This window comes from Panicum virgatum, chromosome 4N (genome assembly GCF_016808335.1).
Source record: "Panicum virgatum strain AP13 chromosome 4N, P.virgatum_v5, whole genome shotgun sequence".
In the NCBI taxonomy this organism is placed as follows: Eukaryota; Viridiplantae; Streptophyta; class Magnoliopsida; order Poales; family Poaceae; genus Panicum; species Panicum virgatum.
Window position 1 is genome coordinate 48,100,365 of NC_053148.1, and position 19,342 is coordinate 48,119,706.

General features: G+C 48.6%; 2 protein-coding genes across 4 annotated transcripts; both read left to right on the plus strand.

Moving 5' to 3' along the window:
• Positions 1 to 2,281: 2,281 nt before the first annotated feature.
• Positions 2,282 to 4,455, plus strand: LOC120668701 (zinc finger BED domain-containing protein RICESLEEPER 2-like). The gene is made up of 2 exons (XM_039948454.1): positions 2,282 to 2,400; positions 2,505 to 4,455. The coding sequence occupies exon 2, from the start codon at positions 2,962 to 2,964 to the stop codon at positions 4,423 to 4,425; it is 1,464 nt and encodes a 487-aa protein (XP_039804388.1). The 5' UTR covers positions 2,282 to 2,400; positions 2,505 to 2,961; the 3' UTR covers positions 4,426 to 4,455.
• An 8,875-nt stretch (positions 4,456 to 13,330) lies between these two features.
• On the plus strand, positions 13,331 to 15,675 carry LOC120668634 (ubiquitin-like protein ATG12). Of its 3 annotated transcripts, XM_039948378.1 has the most exons (6): positions 13,334 to 13,782; positions 14,011 to 14,076; positions 14,174 to 14,232; positions 14,605 to 14,673; positions 14,757 to 14,819; positions 15,335 to 15,675. In XM_039948378.1, the coding sequence occupies exons 2-6, from the start codon at positions 14,052 to 14,054 to the stop codon at positions 15,392 to 15,394; spliced, it is 276 nt and encodes a 91-aa protein (XP_039804312.1). In that variant the 5' UTR covers positions 13,334 to 13,782; positions 14,011 to 14,051; the 3' UTR covers positions 15,395 to 15,675. The 3 variants fall into 3 exon arrangements, with proteins under 3 accessions (XP_039804310.1, XP_039804312.1, XP_039804313.1); XM_039948376.1 differs by lacking the exons at positions 14,011 to 14,076; positions 15,335 to 15,675 and adding an exon at positions 15,195 to 15,328 and having other exon boundaries at positions 13,331 to 13,848; positions 14,757 to 14,945; XM_039948379.1 differs by lacking the exon at positions 14,011 to 14,076 and having other exon boundaries at positions 13,334 to 13,848.
• The last annotated feature ends 3,667 nt before the right edge of the window (positions 15,676 to 19,342 follow it).

Here is a 19,342-nt window from a genome sequence, read left to right on the forward strand (position 1 = left end):
GGGTTTGATTCCCCTCCTCAATTTCAGAGGAGAGGGTCCGCGGAGAGGAGCACAGCGGCCATGGCCGTGGCGGATCAGCGGCGGCCGTGGCGGCGCGGTGGAAATGGCCAGAGGCAGTTGTCGGTAGGGGAAAAGGAAGGTGGAGGGTCCTAGCACCTACCTCGACCCTTGGCTTGGGTAGGGAGGTGGCGGAACAAGCTGGCCACGGGAGCTGGCGGCGGTGGGCGAAGCGGTTCAAGGCGGCGGCGCTGTTTCGGTTCGGGAGGAGGCGGGCGGCGGCCGTGGTGGCCAGGAGCGTCGCGGAGGCCCCTTTTATAGGAGGAATGAGGCGGTGGGGTGGGGTGAGCCGGTGGCGGCCGGTAGGTGCGTCCGGCGAGCGGTGCGGGACGGAGTTATGACGCTCCGCCCGCTTGCTGGCGTCGGGACGCGGCGGCGCGGCCGGCGAGGTGGCACAGCGATGATTCGACCGCTCGGGCAGGCGCGAGCGGGGCCAGTGGCGCTGTGCGGCACAGGGAAACGGCAGCAAAGGTGGCGGGGCGGCGCACGTGGCTCGACGGAGCTCGCGCCGCTGCGGTTCGGCGTGCAGCGAGACCACGCGGCGGTGGCAGCGACGGGGGTGCGGCACGCGGTGCACGCGCAAGCGAGGATAGGCGGGACGCGGTCCGGCGAGCGGTGCGGTGGTGATGGCGGCCGCGGCGTGGCGCGGTCAGCCGGGGCGCCGTGCGCGTGCGCGTGTGCGCGTGGGCACGGGCAGGCGCACGCACAGTTGCGGGGCGAGCAGGGCGAGGTCGGAGCCAGGGCGGCGTGGCGCAGCCGGCGCAGGCGCGCGCGGGCGCGGCCAGGCGGCAAGCCGAGACGTGCGCGGGGAGAAGGGCTGGGCACGGCGGCGTTTGAGGCGTGCGGGAGCGAGGCAGGGGGGGAGGAAGGAAGGAGAGAGGGAGAGAAAAGAAAAGAGAAAAGGGGAAAAAGAAAAAGAAAATAGGAAAAAGAATTAAAGAGAAAGGAAATGGGGAAAAGGGAGGGAGAGAAAGGAAAAAGGAGGGGGAGGGGCGGTGCGCGCCAGCGGCGACCGCGGCCGCGGTCGGCCACGCGTGGCGTGCGGGCCGCGGGAGGTGGGGCACGCGGTCGGAGGGGAAAAGGAGAGAGGGAAAAAGAGGGGGCGGGATTCGCGGCGGCCGGTCACGACGCGTCGCGTTGGATGGGAAGGAGATGGGACGTGGATTGAAGTCGGGTGTCGGGTTGTTCGGGGGAGGTTCTGGGAATTAGGGTTCAGGGTTTAAGGGAAGTCGAGCTCAACGAAAAACAACTTAGCGCATGATTTGTTTAGTGAATTTTCAGGATGTTACACTTAAATTGCGCCGCCGCTTGTCCGCCCCCAGATCCGGCTCCTCCGCAGCCCCTGTGCCTCATCCTCCACCACCAAATCTGGCAGCTGCTCCTCCACCCTGCACTCCTCCTTCCACTGCTCCAAGCATCCCCACCGCCGGCCCCGACCTGGACGACGCTGCCGGCCCCGTCCTGATTGACTACCTCCACCTCCTCTGCTACCCCAGCCAAGGCAAGACCATGTTCATGTTCTTTGATTTGGTCACGCTGTGATTCCCTTTGTTTCGAGTTTTGAAGGAGGACAGTGGGTTTGCATTTTTAGCAAACCAATCATGCCTCCAACCATGCTAATTCGGCCCTATACTTGCATTGCTCTAGGTTGCATGTCCATTTTTCAGGCCTATAATTACGCGGACTAATTGTTGCAAGTACTGTCTGCTAGCTGAAGCCTCCAAATACTGCAAGGTAGCATGGCCACAATTTCCCCCCTTTTTTTGGTCAATGAGACTGCACCGTTCCACATCTTCTGTGCTGTCGATGAGTAGTTCAGTAGCAGTCCATTGCACGTACGCATCATGCCGGCCGCGTTCTCTCATTCTAGTGGCGTGATAGCTCCATGCTGCGCTGCGCCACGAGAGCCAAGGCATAGCAGCAGCTGCCTGGGCGTCAGATTTGCCTTAACTTGCTGCCCTTAGCCTGTTCAATGTTTTGACTGCTCCGCAATACTTATTCTTACTAATTCTATCTAGGCCATGAGACCATGACTGCGCCGCTCGCCAGCGTCCTCTATTCTGAACAGGCCTCTAATACAGATTTTTAGATTTATTCACCATGCACCAAAACAAAAGGGCATTCACTTCAATCTTCAATTATTGTTTGATATTATCAGTCAATGTAGTGATTTTCTGACAGCACCACTTTAGTGATGACTGTCTGAATGTCTTTCTATCTGATTATTCAGCTGGAGGGCCTTGGGAATCTAATTAACCTCTACACGGACTGCGCATCTTTGACTGATCTCTTGAGCTCACTATCTGGTTAGCTACCTTGGCACATACGGATTTGATGGAATCGGTAATTCCCTCAAGCAAATATGGGTATTTTTATGTGCCTTTATTTATTATTATTGAAAGTGCAATGGATTATTAGTTGACATATACGGTGGTTATTATGCTTAGATGTCAACTTCTCATCCGGCTGAGGCCTCAGACACCAATACAAGCAATGATGACCATTCATCAGGAACACCAAATAGGAGGTCTAAAGTTTGGGAACACTTTGAGCCAGAGTTGGTTGAGGTGGATGGTGCTCTGAAGGCTGTTTGTAGATACTGCAACATGAAGATGGCTAGCGGAAAATCAGGTAGAAACAGTTTGAGAAATCACATAAAAGATTCTTGTCGAAAAATTAGTGCAGATGATAGACAAAGGTTTATTGCCACAATTCAGAAACAACCAGCGGGTCCATTTACCTTCAATCCTCAAATAAGTCGTGTGTTAATGATAACTTGGTGCATTCGGGCAGAGGTTGCATTTAATAAATTTGAGGATCCAAGTTTTTTTACCATGGACGGCACCCTTGCAGCCCACATTTGATTGCATTGGGCGCCAAACAATCTGCAATGATTATGTTCGTATGTATGGAAGAGTGAAGCAAACATTAGCAAGTGAACTGCAAGATCTTGATTCTCGCATATGCTTCACTTCTGATCTGTGGACATCTAACCAAAAGCTGGGATATATTTGTCTAATAGCCCATTATATGGATGCTAACTTTGCCTTGCATAAGAAGATAATTTCTTTCAAAGCAGTGAAGTATCCACATAGTGGTCTAGCCATTCAGGAGGCAATCACAAGATGTATGACGAAGTATGGAATAAAAGAAAAGATGTTCACTATCGCCCTTGACAATGCATCAAACGATAACACAGCTTGTGACCTTTTGCAAGAAAGTGCCAAATCAGACTTGTTGTTTGGTGGTCAACATCTTCGAGTTAGATGCTGTGCTCATATTCTGAATCTTCTTGTCCAAGATGGTATGACTATTGCTGATGCAACACTTGGGATGATCCGGGGTCTGATTAGGCACATTAATTCCTCACCGAGAAGAATCCAAAGTTTTAACGAGATAGCTGAAAGAGAGGGTCTTGCTCCAAAGGCTGGTTTGGTTCTTGATATTCCGAACCGTTGGAACTCAACTTATGATATGATTGTTGAGGCTGTGAAGTACAGGAGCGTGCTGAAGAGGTATGCTGCATCAAATCAAGAACCTTTTCCATCAAATGATGACTGGATAATAGTTGAGGCTATAGGTGATTTTCTTGAGGCTTTCAAAGAAGCTACAAGGGCGTTCTCAGCTGATAGATATCCTACAGCACACATTTTTTTGGATAATGTTCTTTGCATTCATGAAGCTTTAAAAAATTTAGAAATGCAAGCTAATGAAGCCATACGAAATTTGGGTAGAGCAATGGAAAGCAAATTTAGCAAGTATTGGGATGGGAACTATAATATGACACTTGTTATTGCAATGGTACTTGATCCAAGAAAGAAGATGGACTTCTTGGAATTCTTTTATCAGAGGGTGTGCAACTACTTTATTGATATTGAGACAAGCATGACTTCAGCTAGAGAATGGATGACTGAGTATTTTAGGAAATATGAAGAGATTGTTAGGATAAATGGTGTAGATCCAGTGTATACTATTGTATCTAGAGGCATTCCTGTGCTAGCTAAAAGAAGAATGCACCAAGAGTTTGGCCACTTTAGAAATCAAAAGAGAGCTAGCAATACTCAAAAATCGGAACTTGATGCATATCTGGAAGATGAACATGTGAGAGATGATGAAAAATTTGAGATCGTGAGTTGGTGGAAGACAAATAAAGACAAGTATCATGTCCTATCAGCCATGGCACGAGACTTCCTTGCAATTTCATTGAGCACTGTGTCTTTTGAGTCCGCATTTAGTTTGAGTGGTCGGATTCTTAGTGATAATCGGAGTTCAATGACACCTGAAACCCTTGAAGCCCTTGTTTGTGTTAAGGATTGGTTGTATAAGCTCCCAGGCAATGAAGACTGCTCTCAGATTGTGGTTGACTAGCACAGGTCAGTTCAATTGTTTACCAGCTTATTCTGAGTTTCTACTTGTGTTTTGTAAACAGAGCCATCAAAGACTAGAGCCAAATTTAGTGTTGTAAGGAAATTTCTTGGCATATGGATGGTTATAATTATTCTTTGTTGGGAATTAGGACATCTGTAGGAGAGGTTCTTCTTGTTTTGTCAGGATGCCCCCACTAAGATTCTGATGGATATTACAGTGACTTTTTCAAAACAATATCTACCTAATTGTTAGATCTGCTAGCCCTTTTTATTTTTGCCATCATAGCCTCAAAATCCTAATGCAGCTGACACATTCTGCTAAGTAGTTGGTGATTAGATTCCAAGCACAACACCCCACATCAATCGCAAACTGGCCTAATGTTACAAATTAACCTGGCGTTGGCCTTCTAGTGGCAAATAAGATATCTGCACACCTGCCAGCCATGTTGGGTCTGAAGTGTTAACATTGTGATTGAAATAAGATGTATGTTTTCATTTATAGCTTGTCATTTATGGAGATGGGATAAGCAGTTTTGTTCAGCAAAGCATATTCAGATGTTTATGCAGTCGATGTTGTCATTTCTTATGTAGTGTAATAGAAAACAATGTTATTATCATCATACGAAATTTGAGGACCTAAATCTTTTCTGGGATAGCTGAGGAACCACAATACCCCATGCAGGTATGGCAATTGTAGGCTACCATAAACCTGAGCAAGTGCTTGCACATCTTACATTTCGTGCCAACATTTCGACAGTCTCTCTCAAACCATATTTTGTGTCTCCAGACTTCTAGAGGTGGACTAGAAATATAGATGGTTTCAGAGCCAATTCAATGGAACAAAGTTCGTTCTGTTGATTTCTTGTACATCTTGGATAGTGGATCATTAGATCATTGCTAATGTTCTATGGAATACTTTGATTTATTGTGCTTTTTTTTGCAATGTTTTACCATTTTCCTGAGGTTATTTCTATTGTAACGCGGGTTACCTTGGTTCCCTTTTCAGGTTCAGAAGTTGCTCTAGTAGACAGTAACTGTCTAATTGTATTTGACATGACAATGGCTGCATAAGATTGTACATGTTTAGGAAAAAACCCCTATAGTTTAAGTAGCTTTGTATGTGGATTCACTCGTTGAAGGCTGTAACTTGTAGGTTCCAGGGTGTACTGCCTAATAAGACTGGGCTTGTTGCTGACACTCCTTGTCTTTGTACACCGTTTTTGCTAGGATCCCCCTAGCTATCTCAGTACCTTGTTCATTAGCGGCAGCTTAATCATGTTTTGCCATGTCGATAGCAGTATGTTGTAAGGTTATTGCGGATTAGGATGTAATGTTCAGCTCCAAGTCCGTTTGATTAACGATGCTCTGAATTCAGTACATCTAGATCCTGATAGAGTTTGTTGATGCACCTGACATTGGCATCATGGTCCTGCCCAGTTTTATGTTCTGGAGTGCTTGCTTGGAAGATACGATGGTTGAGCTTTGATGGGTGGTAGCATACTCTTGTTGCCTTGTTCTAGGATAATATTGATAATTATCCATGGCAACCCCACGGGAGCAGCCCCATGGTAACTCAAGACATGGTGGGTTGGGTTGGGCTGGGGATAACTTGATTTGAAATGGGGTGGGGTGGAGTAAGAAGAAAAAAACTTATTTGCTTTGGATCGGGGTGGGAATGGGTTGGATTCTTGCCCATTAGCAGGGCTAGCAGTAAACTTATTGCAGTATGGATATACCCTAAACCTCCACCCCACACCGGGCTACGCCAAAGCTCATCGTAAAGTAGCGGAGCTCCACGTTTACTATCTGAAGCGTCCCCTCATAAGAGAAGACTTAAATGTGTTACAAACATCAGTCTCAGGAGGCTGATGACACATTTATTACATCAGATGGTTCATTACCGTACAACTCTACGCGGTAGTGAGCAGAGAAACGCCACTATCGCGAGGATTACAATCCACACACACGCAACGATATTAAATATAAAAAGAAAGTCATCAGAGTCTTGCGCCATGCGGTATCTCCTGCGGGTGACCCTAATCCACAGGCAAGGCTGGGTGCAGGACGGTACCCCTACTCAACGTCGTCGGGTACAAAGTCTGGATCTTCTTCTGTAAAAATAAATAATGGGGTGACTACAAACGTACTCAGCAAGTCCAACCACACCCACGGAGGGGGGTATAAGCAGAATAATATGCACAGGGTAATTCAAGGATAAGGTTAAGGTTTACTTTTGCGGAAAACAATATTTTATGCTAGGGTTCATTTGAAAACAAGCACTGCCACACAGTGCCCATACAACGGTCGAGTGAATATCCTGGTGGCTATCAGACTAATTAGTGAGATTTATGCTAAGCCGTTGCCCATACAACGGTCGAGTGATTTGCACGAGAGTGGAGTTAGGTGAGATGTAACACCAACTCGGTCCTTAGTGGCGACAAGATGGATATCTCCCTTCTTTGCTCTGCCACACATGCACAAGCACACCGAACGGCAAATCACACAGAAATGCCATCCATCCCGTCTAGACTCATCTTTCGAAAATCCACTTTTATCCCTTCCCCCCCACACCTTTTCTTTATAAAACAAGTTGTATAAAGTAGCAGGTCCTAAGCGTTCTAGTATCGATTAATGTCCAAGCAAAATCAGACATTAATCTAGGTGGTCAAGGAATGGTTATAACAAATCAAGGGGTGGCTATCCAACCATGTTTTCAACAAGCAAAACATATGCAATTTTGTAAAACAGGCCAATAGGTTGTGTTTATAAAAACTAGGACAAAATCATGCATCAAAGGATGGGATAGAACTTGCCGTCTTCGAAGCCTTCGGGGAGGTCCTGGTCGAAGCACTGTCCTTCGGGCTCGGGATCGCGGAACTGGTCCTCGTTCGCGGGCTCACAGTACTGTTCGTCAACGGGCTCTCCTTCGTTCACACCGTGATCTACGACGTATACAAACACACAATCAGGAAAAAGAAATAAAAGTTTTATCTTTGAGCTCGAATCGAAAATGATTAAGATATTGAGTTCGGAGTAATATTTTCGGGCGGTTTCCTAATGGCATGGAAAAAATTATGTCACGAGAGGCGTGGTAAAGTTTTAGGTAGATCCGAGGTCGTTTGGCGCATGAAATGATAGGTTATATAAAGGTTTAGAGGTTAAATTAGAGTCCAGGGGCCTATTTGTAATTATATTTAAGGAGGCAGGGGCTTGGTTTGTATTTTAGAAACTATTTGGGTCATTCTAAAAAGGGTCAGGGCTTATTTATAAATATGTTACATAGTGGAGGGGTTTGTTTGTGAATATCATAAAGTGCAGGGATGTTTTTGCATAAAAGCCAAAGGGTGGAGGGATTCTTTAATAAATAGAGGGAAGGAGAGGTGGCTATGGGCAAATATGCCCCTTTCTTCCTCCTCCCTCCACAGGAAACTGGGGAGGCGGCCGTAGGGCGTCGGTGGCGGCCAATCCGGCTGCTCCGGGCCACGGCGGCGGCTGGGAACAAGGGGGAAAGGAAAAGGGGGGTGCGCGGGAGTGGTTCCTGGCCTCACCTCGGGCTGGGTTGGCGCACAGAGGTGGCTCGACGTGAACGGATGGCGGCAGGAGAAGGGGACTGCGGCGGCGGCTCTGCGGCTAGGAAGGGGGAACTATGGCTGGGGGGCAGGGTTGTGGGGATGGCGAGCTACGCTGGGTACCCTTTTATAGGCGCCATAGGTCGGTGGCGGGGGGAGGTCGCGACGGGGAGGTCGTCCGGCGAACGGTGCGGGCGGGATTAATGGCAAGCGGCCGCGTTGTGTTGTCGCGAAGCGGCGTGCGGCGTTCCGGGCACGTGGGTGCTGCTGTGGCCAACGTCGGCCTTGGTTCGCGCCCCCGCGTCGAGGCGGCACAGGCGGCGGCACACAGATCGCCCGGCAGGCGGCTCGGTGGGGCTGGCGATGCGACGCGTCGCGCAGCGACGAGCGGCGCGGCGGCGTTCCGGGCACGCGCTCCGCATGCGCGTGGACCGGCACGGCGGTTCGTGCGCGTGCGTGGGGGCTGGCGAGCCGTGTAGCAAAGTGGCAGCGACGAGCGGCGCGCGGCACGGCGTGCGACGCGAGCACGCGGTACGCGTGCGCGCGTGTTGTGGCACGGCCGCGTGTGTGTGCGTGCGGCTCGGCGTGAGCGCGGCGAGCGGCTCGCGCGGCGTGAGCAGTGGGTGGCAGCGGCGGCGTGCGCGTGTGCATGTAGCGGGGTAGGGGAGGCGTGCGAGCGGGGCAGGCGGCCGAGGCGTGGTGCGGTGTGGGCCAGGGGCGGTGTGCGAGCGCAGGGGCAGCGGGAGCCGAGCGCGCGGGCTGGGCAGGGCGCGCGCGAGAGTGGAGCAGAGGAGGGAGAAGGAGAAGGAAGAGGGAGGGAGGAAAAAAAGAGAAAGAGAGAAAAGAGAAAAAGAAAAGGAAGAAAAGAAAAGGAAAAAGAGGAAAAGAATTGGGAAAAGGGAAGAAAAATAGGAAAAAGGGAAAAAGGGGGAAAAGGGGCGAGCGCGCGCCGGCGGCGTTCGCGGCGGGCGGTCGCGCGTGGCGACAAACCGCCGAGCGGCGCGGAACGGGGCGGTGAAAAGGAAAGGGTAACGTCGGCGGAAAAATGAAACGATGATGGAAATTAGATGTCAGGACAGCGGAAAAATTGAGGGAGGGGTTTAGGGTTTAGGATTAAATGAGTTCAACGATAAATTTTGAAGACAACTTAGCGCGTAATTTAATTAGTAGATTTTTTCCGGGATGTCACACTATCCCTTGTTTAGTTGCCTTCAAATTCCAAAATTTTACAAGATTTCCCATCACATCAAATCTTTGAATGCATTCATGGAGAATTAAATGTAGCTAAACAAAATAACTAATTACACAGTTTATCTATAATTTGTGAGACGAATCTTTTGAGCCTAGTTAACCCATGATCGGATAATAATCATCATATACAAACAAAAATACCACAGTACTTTACACCAAAACTTTATGCATCTAAACAAGGTATTTTTCAGCGGGATGGCGAGGAACCTATATGTCCCATGCTGACCCACCTCACCTCTACAGCCGTTGCTTCCCCGCGCAAGCCTGCGGCCCTGCTCCTCCAACCGGCTGCGGCGGAGCTTGAGGGAGTGGATTGGGAAGGAGCAGATCCACGCCGCCGGCCACTGTGGGGAGGGCGAGATCCGAAGTTGCTCCGGCTCGGCTCGCTTTCTCGTCGGGGAGGGGAGGATCCGGCAGCGCAGGACGCAGATTCAGTGACGTACGTCGTGACTGACCAGTCATAGAGAGAGAGGAGGGGGGCCGGATCGCGATGGCCTCATGGTGGAGAGGGCCAGATCTTGACCGCGCGGGGGCATGACGCTGGAGACCAAGTAGGGACGGCGCAGGCCGCGCGCCCACACCGATGCCCTCACGCTCTCCGCCCGCGCGCCAGTTGCCTCTTTCGCGGGCCCCTGCTCGCCTCCGCCGCCATGGGCCCAAGCTCCACCGCGGATGCTGGTGCCCTGCCGTAGGCCCAAGCTGCGGGAGGCGCTGGAGGCCTCCATGGCGGGGGCGCGAGGAGGAAGAGGTGGGGAGGTGGCTCCGGCGAGGCCATGGTGCGAGCAGGGGAGCCATCGGCGCTTCCGGCCATGGAGGCGGAGGAGTCGAGGGTGAAGAGGAGCTGGCGGCGCTTTCGGCCACCACGCAGAAGCTCCGCTCCAAAGGAGCGGCCGACGCTGGACGCTGTCGGCATCGGATCCGGCTGCGAAAGTAGAGGCAGGGGAGGCGGCGAGGGTACAGGAGGAGGGGAGCCAACGGCGGAGAAGGCGGGGGGAGGAGCAGGAGGAGGAGAGAGAGAAAGAAAGAGAGAGAGGAGAAGGAGGGTGTCAGGTGTCATTAAAAAAGAGAGAAAAATTGACCCGTGGATTCGACCGCTTGGTAGTTGTATAGAGGTTGAGATATACGATATGACGGATGCGGGGGAAATTGGGATGGGTTAGAGAATTTCGATGGCCGGGATCGAATATTCGTTTTAGAGGATTCTCTAAAAGGGAATTCGTCGAGATTCTGTCCTCTATACTCAGTTTGTCTGCACCCGTCATACTCTATATTTTATTAACTATACCAATTAATATATATTTTATTCAACCATCTCGAACTACCATCTCTTTTTAACAAATAATTTTTTTCCTTTTCTTTTTTCTCTTCATTTCCCTTTTTTCAGTTTTTTTCTTTTCGTTTTTCTCTCTTTTATTCTCCCTTTCTTTTATTTCCCCTCCTCTCTTTCTCTCTCTCCCCTGCTCGCCCTTAGGGTTGAAAACGGACGGGAACCTGCGGGAAACACTCACTCCTGTTTCCATTACCATATTTTTTGACTGAAAACGGGAGCAGAAGTGGAACAGCCTGTAGAGTAGAATAGCCGATTATACAATAACAGATAAATACAAACAGACATGCAACGGAAACGCTCAGAAACCGAGAACTTAAGCCGGAATCACAGCAGCCAGCAAGCTGCACTTGCAGCTTGCAGGGCAGCAAGCCTGCATCGAAGCACGACAGCACAGCACCACATGAGCAGAGCCCGCACATGGCACACAAATACACAGTGACATAGCTATAATTGGACAAGTAAATTAGACAAACAAGAGAATAACTGAAGCACCATAGCAGCACACAAGTCACAGCAACAAACACTCTATTCATCTGTCTTGTTTTTCTCTCGCATCAAATCAGTATCAGCCACCAGTCAGTCAGCAGTACTTTTCTCTTATAATAAATCAGCACCAGCTACCAGCCACAGTCAGCCGGACAAAGTTAATAGGGTCCACAATTCCACATGACCAAACAACAAACAATCACCGCGTTCGGCAGGCTGGAGCTGGAGCTGGAGTGGTGTGAGAAAAAAACACTATTACCTGGCTGGTGGCTAGAGCTGGAGTGGTGTGAGAGGAAATTACTGTAGGGATGGAGTCCTACCCACCAGCCGAACACGGTGAATAGGTAACTTATGGAGATTGGTAGTATCAGACTCCCTGCCTCAAGGGTTGTTTGGTTTCAGGGCTAAAGTTTAGACTACGTCTCATTCAAGAGAATCTTGATATTTATTAATATTAAATAAAATATGATTACAAAACTAACTGTAGAACCTGTGGCTAAATTGCGAGACGAATCTAACGAGGTATATTAATCCGTAATTAGCAGATGGTTACTGTAGCATACTATAGTAGATCATGAATTAATTAGGTTCATTAAATTCGTCTCGCAAATTAGCACCCATCTGTCAAAAATATTTTATAAATAAATTTTATTTAATCTCCCTAAATAATAAGATTCTCTTCGATGTGACAGAGACTAAAAAGAAATCCCTGAAAACAAACATGCCCTCGAGCGCCTCCGCAGCTGATGGGAGATTGGTAGCATCAGGCTCCGCCGGTCCGCCCATAGTGCTGTCGCGGGGCTCACAACTGCACCGAGCTGTTTGGTTTTGATGGTGTGCCGCATGGCCTTAGGCTGTCCACAATGGCAAGAGCAAAAGCAAATTTGCTCTTGCCTCGTTTCCCACGGCTTCTCTGTCTACAGTGCCAAACAGTACATCTACAGTACCAAACAGTAGATTTACTCCTCCATTTCCTCCTATCGCTGTGGACGGTCTTATCCTATAAAATCCGCGGTGAGCGAATCGAGTTGCGAGCGTGGTTTATTTCACCATGGGCAGTCTGCAGGTGCAGCTCCGCGCCTCCGCAGCTGATGGAGGCCCGTTTAGTTCCCAAAATTTTTCCTACAGTACCCATCACATTAAATCTTTTGAAAAAAATAACTAATTACATAGTCTAACTGATTAGCACGAGATGAATCTTTTAAGCCTAATTAGTTCATGATTGGACATTATTTATTAAGTAACAACGAAACGTGCTACAGTAACTTTTCACCCTACTTTTCGCAAACTAAATGCGGCCGGAGATGGGGAGCAGCGTTGGCAGGCGGTCACACGGCGCGACCGTGTGAGGATGCCGATGCGCCGTTTGCCCGAGTCGGATCGGGGTCTGGGGGTGTGGCCGCCTGGGGCTCCTATCTATCTTGTGGAAGATAGATAAAATATATATCTTTAAAGCCCACTTTGACCCAATTATTTGTTATAAATATGTTCAACATCTTAGTAGAATTAAATCAACATTTTACTAAATATGTTCAACATTTGGCTTTCAAAACGTTGAAACTGTGAAAATAAAATATTGAAATTGGAAACATAAAATGTTGAGAATATTAAAATAGAAATGTTGAACGGTAATTTTTTTCGGGCGGCAGTGTGCGCGGGTGCGGCATAGCAGCAGCATCATCCAGCAGTGCGCAGCCGCATGCAGCAGCAGCAGCCACACACAGCAGCGGCGGTGGCAGCCAGCAGCCAGCAGCGCAGCAGCAGCGGCAGCCCGCGCGCGCAGCGCAGCAGCCCCATGCAGCAGCGGCGGCGGCCCGTAGCGCGTAGCACAGGGCGGCAGCAGAAACAGCGCGCAGCGGCGACGGCGTGCGACGCGCAGGCGGGCGCAGTGCTCGCGACAATGCGGTGGGCGAGGCGGCGGCGCAGCGCACGGTGATGAAAGGGGCAGGAGAGGAAAGATGATAGGGTTGAGGAGATCCAACGGATGAGATGATTTGTACGAATCTCAAATATTGGAAGATGAGAAAGAAAAAATTTTCCGGAAGATATATAGGATTTTCGGGCCGCCTGTGCCTGGATGCGGGCTGGGGTTTTTTGGGCCAAAATAGGCCTTTGCTAATGGACTTCTAAACCGGGCTAGAATCTAAACGGGATGGAAACGGAATATTCCAAATCCCGTTTGCAGTAATCCCGCACGATCCCGTCCCGTTAGCGGATTTTTCCCGGAAACCCGAAAACAGACGGGATATAAACAGTATACGGTACGGGACTGTCCCGTCCGTTTTCAACCATTGGCTCGTCCTCCTTGCGGCCGCACCGGTTCCCGTCTCTGCACTCTCTATCTCCCCGTCTCCGGCGGCCACACCGGCGCCGCCCCCACGCCTGCTCCCTCCACCGGCGAACCGCGGAGCTGCACCGCCCCTCCCCTGCTCCCTCCGCTCGGTTTGGCTGGAGGTGGACCGAAGCGGGGCGGTGGGGAAAGGCCGGCGCGCCTCGATCTCGTAGATCTGGGCGGCGGCCGCGGCGCAGGGCGGCCCGGAGCGGCGGCGGAAGCGGCTTGGCGCGGAGCTGCTGCGGCGGAAGCGGCGGGGCGGTTTCTTCCGCGCTACGCTTGCGGACGGGCCGGCCACTGCGGGTAGCCTAGCCCCAAAACTCCAAACCGAGTTCTGATAGACTTGAGAGGAATCAGGAATCAGAGGGTGCCCGATTTCCAACTTCCGAGGAGCCGTTGCCGTCACCGGACCTGTTGTCATCGTAGTCCCGATGGCCGCGGAAGTGGATCAGAAAGGTTCTTCGCAACACCGGCAACTCCGGCCACCTTTGTGAGTTGTTATCTTCTTCCCTTTTTCATCTTTCCTGATCTCCCTACCGTTATGGGATTGCAGTGGTGGTGCACGTGCGATCGACGGGTGATGCCCCGATACTGAAGCAATCCATTCCAACTTCCGAGGAGCCGTTGCCGTCACCGGACCTGTTGTCATCGTAGTCCCGATGGCCGCGGAAGTGGATCAGAAAGGTTCTTCGCAACACCGGCAACTCCGGCCACCTTTGTGAGTTGTTATCTTCTTCCCTTTTTCATCTTTCCTGATCTCCCTACCGTTATGGGATTGCAGTGGTGGTGCACGTGCGATCGACGGGTGATGCCCCGATACTGAAGCAATCCAAATTCAAGGTGTGAGTTCCGTCTCCTCGTCATCCCTCTTGTTTCCATACTGAGAGAAGGGTAGAATACTAGATCGATATATCGATATATTTCATGCAATGGTTGTGATGCTTGTGAAGTAATTGCGACACAGTTGCTTACATGCTGCATATTGATACCATTTTTTTTCCTGTTTTCTGAAATAGTGAAATAAGTATTTCTCTATCGTAGTTCTATAGACACAATTTTTTTCTCATGTTACTTAGGAAACTTTAGTTCAATTGGTTGATTCATTAAGTCCTACCATCTTTTGTTATTGCTGTGCTGAAATTGGTTTAAGGGGTTCTCCTTATTTTTCTTACAATCAACTTGATTAGGCTGTTTTTTGTATATCTCTACCAGATTTCGGGACGAGATAAATTTTTGAAGGTCATTGAGTTTCTTCGCCGACAACTTCATCAGGATACACTGGTAGGAACAAGATTGTTAGTTATTTGAGAATTTAGTCTGTGACATGCTGGAATGTTACTAACTATTGTTTGTGTTGTCAACAGTTTGTCTATATCAACAGTGCATTTTCGCCAAACCCAGACGAACTGGTAATTGACTTGTATAACGTAAGATTCTTACCAAAAATGTACTTACACCAATTTTTCTTGAATCTTTACTCGAAAATTGATGTCTCTGCATATTTTTTTTGTATCACTTTGTTACAACATCTAATAGTTCTTGAGTTTCCTTTAGTAGTTTGTTTTCGTATATGTTCAAAGATTGATGTATATCAGAACAACTTAATCACATGAGTTTTCATCTAGAAACATTGGCGACTATAGAGTCCTGGTATTATGCATTCCTGCCTGTCGATGTCTATCAGAACAACTTAATCAAATACGGTTTCATCTAGAAACATTGATGACCATAGAGATTATGCATTCCTGCCTACTAGATTGATGCCTATCACAATTACTGAATGATTTCATGATTTCGGATAGGTTACTTCTGCAAACAATGACCACTGACCACCATAAAGTACCGGCCTTGATTGTACTTACTAGTTTTTAGATTTCTTCTGTCCATGTGACATACAGACTAGAAAAAAAGGGTGGCTAACTTCTTATTTTTGACACTGCAGAACTTTGGAATTGATGGGAAACTGGTGGTAAATTATGCTTTATCAGCAGCATGGGGCTGAAGTTGCTGCAGCAGCAAAGAGATAGACCCTGAAAATTCTTCCTAGCGATTGTAAATCACATCTAGTTTTAGTGCTAATGAGACTGTAAATGTAATTTTGTAAAGGTTATTATTCACCTGTATTTCTATTGTAGACGATTCCACCTGTACTGTTCATCACGTTGCACCACAGCCCGTGCTCGTGCATGTGGCTTTCTGGATTGTGTAATGCACCAGCGCAGGTGGTGGATTGGAAGGACTGTCTTAACCACTTCATTATGTTGACCCCTTTTGTCCCTGAAATGTGGTGGTTGTTTCTGAAACTGGGGCTCTAGGGCTTAATTTTTCCTTGGGCCGAGTTGATTGCCATCAAATTTCCCGTTCAAGATTTGTAGCATGTGACAACGAGATGAGATTTTTTTTTAGAAACAAAAATGAGACGTGCAGTCTCTTCTTTCTCCGTTTGTGGCCCAGTTCATGCGTGGGTACAGAAAATAACTTAAGGGAGCCCCTAAATAACTTTATCGCAATGTCTAAGAAGCGACAGGTCGCGCTAGCGACCTTTCGCGCAACCCCTGCGGCACAGCAGGCCAACACGGGCCTAGGTGTGAAACCTTTCGCGCAACCCCCACGGCCCAGCAGGCCAACACAGGCCTAGGTGAACATCCGGCCTCCCTCCACATAGACAAGAAGCCTTCTCTCTTTGTCAGCAGTTCAGACACAACAGGCGGGCGGCCTCCTGTGGCGGCGGAGCCAAGAGCGCGACTTCGGCGACTCCGCGATTCCGGCGACCGCGGGAAGACAACTTCGGCGAGGACACGGGCGGGCCCAGGATTTGGAGCATGGGTATTCAAAATTTTCAAAGACTTTTTTTGACAGCCTCAAATATAGACTCATATCACATAATCCATTGCTACCCTTTCCAAAAAAAAGACCTCATCAAGAATTAGTGGTGGCACTACCATTCTTCTCTAAAAATTTAACGCAAATTCGCTATCAGTTTATCACAAACATTTTTTGCTCACTGCATTGCTAACGATTCACCACAAATTCACAACTATTCACCTATTACAAGGGTTTATTAACAAAGCATGAAACATTAGACCTGCGATGCTGCCGCCCACCGTCCTTGCGGCCTTGGGCACTAGGCTGTGCGCTGTGCGTGGCGCTTGGGCGTGGCGCCTCCGCGCCGAGCAGCTTGCAGGCAAGAGGGGCTGGTACCTTGGTGCCCCACGCCATGTGCCTGATGCCTATGCGCCTAGCCGGCCTGCTCGGAGCCGCCTCCCGGCAAGCGGAGTACCGGAGCCGCAACAGTCTGGGCTCGGGCCACGACTAACTGCCGCCGTCCGCCCATTCCTCGTTCGCCGCAGTCTGGCCGCCGGCAAGGGTCCGCCGATGCGCACCTCCAGTCTAGGATTCTTGGGCGAAAGGGCGGTCTTGGAAGGGGGCAATACTGCAGGATGGATCAGGTGCTGATATGGGCCATATTTTTGGACGGCAGGTGAGGAGGGTGAGGAGATGGACTTACTATTATTTTTGGGCTTGAACAAGAGAAGGAGAGACGGTAGGCCTGTTATACTGTGGAGTTCTTTTTTTTTTGAATCATATACATGGGATACAACACATATACAAAGTTTTATGCCAAAAATAATGGGTATTCAGTTGAATACCCTTGAATTCAACTGGGCCCGCCCCTGGGCGAGGAGCGACGGCAAGAGAGCGCCCCAATCTTCCCGCGGTATGAGCCCGAACCCCACCCCCCTCTCCCGCAGCTTTTGGTACCCAATCCCCATCATTTCGATCCGATTCAGGCGAGTGGCTCGGCTCTGCGGCGTGACGCGCTGCGATGATTCGTGCAGCGGAGGGCGGTGGAGGAGGACGGGGAGGCGCTCGTGCAGTGCTGCGAGCTGCAACTAGTGGCAGACCCAGAGATTTTATAGAGTCTGGGCACATATAATAGTTGATAATAAGCTTACACAAGCATATCGACTACTAACATTAGCAAAGTTGACTATATTAGCTTGATTTAGTTATTTTTGGATGATCTTATTAGTTAAGTATAACTATTGATTGACAAAAAACGAGTAAAAAACAAATTTTCAGTAAGTTGTTTGGCTCCGGGAGATTTTATAACTAACAAATCGTCTTGTTACTCATATGCAACGAAGTCGCGCTATTTGCCTGCTCTTATTGTGCCTTACTCAATTGGTATTGGCTCCTGCTCACAGTTTAAATATGTGCCTGTAAGACTGCAACTGCTCAACTGCTACTGGCTCCCTCCTGCTCCTGCTCACGGGAGCCCGGGCCAGTGCCCCGGCTAGCCGGGCCCTGGGTCAACGAGGGCGCTGGGTGGTCGGAGTGGGGACTGCCCGTGCGGTGGTGCGCAGGGGTTTCGAGGGGGGAGCATGACGCACGCGGGTCTTGAGCTTGAGTGGGGTTGGCGTCCGGGAGGCATAGGATTTTGGTCGCGGGAGGGAGGTAGGGAGGGCCCTGGTTGGGGAGGATTTGACCATCACACCCCCCCCCCCTCTTGGGGATTTTGATGCTTAATCATAACGAATTTGATGCCCTAATCCACTGGCGAGCAACATCCCCCTCTGAAAAAATATTACAAGTCGTGCTATTCCTTTTTGCATGTAAATATTGTCAAGTTACAAAATGTTGTAGCGACAAGTTTAGAGAGTCATGTTAGGGCGAGGGCACTGTCAAATGCTACAATATAAACTGTCAAGTTACTTTGAGATTAATTTGAGATTGTGATTCTAGTTTGTATCTGCTTTTTCATGCATGAATTTCAACAATATATGTACTATGGGCCATCTCATTTTAGAAAGTAAGATCTATTCTATTGAAATTTGACCAAAAACATTTTGTGTTTGGCGAAATTGAGTTCTACTTATAGTTGATCATATATTTTCAACTACCAACATAATAGCTATATACAAGATATATGCAGCTAATGTTCTGAATGTATTGTGCCATGCTTTCATTTTTCAGGCTGCAGATATACTAGCCGAGGGTATCAGTGCCGAGGTATTTCATTTTCTCATGCAGGCCATCATAATTTACTTATGGTTTAGTAATTCTTTGTTCAGGTAATCAATCTTCATTCAATTCGACTGCTGGATAGAGCTGCTATCAACATGGGATTTGTAGCGTCAAGTTTTACAGATTTATGATATAGTGTCAAGTTACATTTTAACTGTACCACAAGCTATTTTTGTGATACAGTGACATGTTTTTGGTCTTTTCTATGTGTATGTTCAGCATGGCTAGAAAACGGAAACTTGAAACTGTCGATCATCCTTTCCCACCGAGAAGGAGTATAAGAGCATCTTCTAAATCAGACTTAGAAGGTGGGGTGGAGGGGGGACAGGGAGCTCACAAGCAGAGGATGATAGTAATGATGCCCCCTCGCCAAAGAGAGTCACTAGAGCAAGTTTCAGAAATATCAAGGGAATCCCAAATCAAGATGCTGCAAACAAAAAGGTGTAAGGATATCATCATCATTGGCGATGAAGTAAAGCACAAATCAAAGGGGAAAGAGGCAATGGATGGATGCAAAACAATTAAGAAGCAATCGGATAAGGTTCAACACAACCTTTTTTTGGTTTGCAAATTTTTATATGTTCTACATTTGAGTACCTTTTTTTGTTCTTTTCCGCGCCCATTTTCTGATTTTTTTCACAACCTCTTTTTTTCCATGGTTCAGGATTTGAGGAAAAAGGGATTAGCTAGAAGATTCATGTTTATCAATAGTACACTAGAACAAGAACAGAAAAAAAAGGCCATCCAACGTTTTGATTTCGAGGGGTTGCTTTTGATTCAATGTTGGCCAGTTCCAGAGAATATATTTATGGCTCATCAAAAGATTTGATGTCACAAGATCCGAATTGGTCATACCTTACAGGGGCAGAATAAAGGTTGATGACCATACTGTCCAGAAGATACTGGGGATCCCAATGGGTGA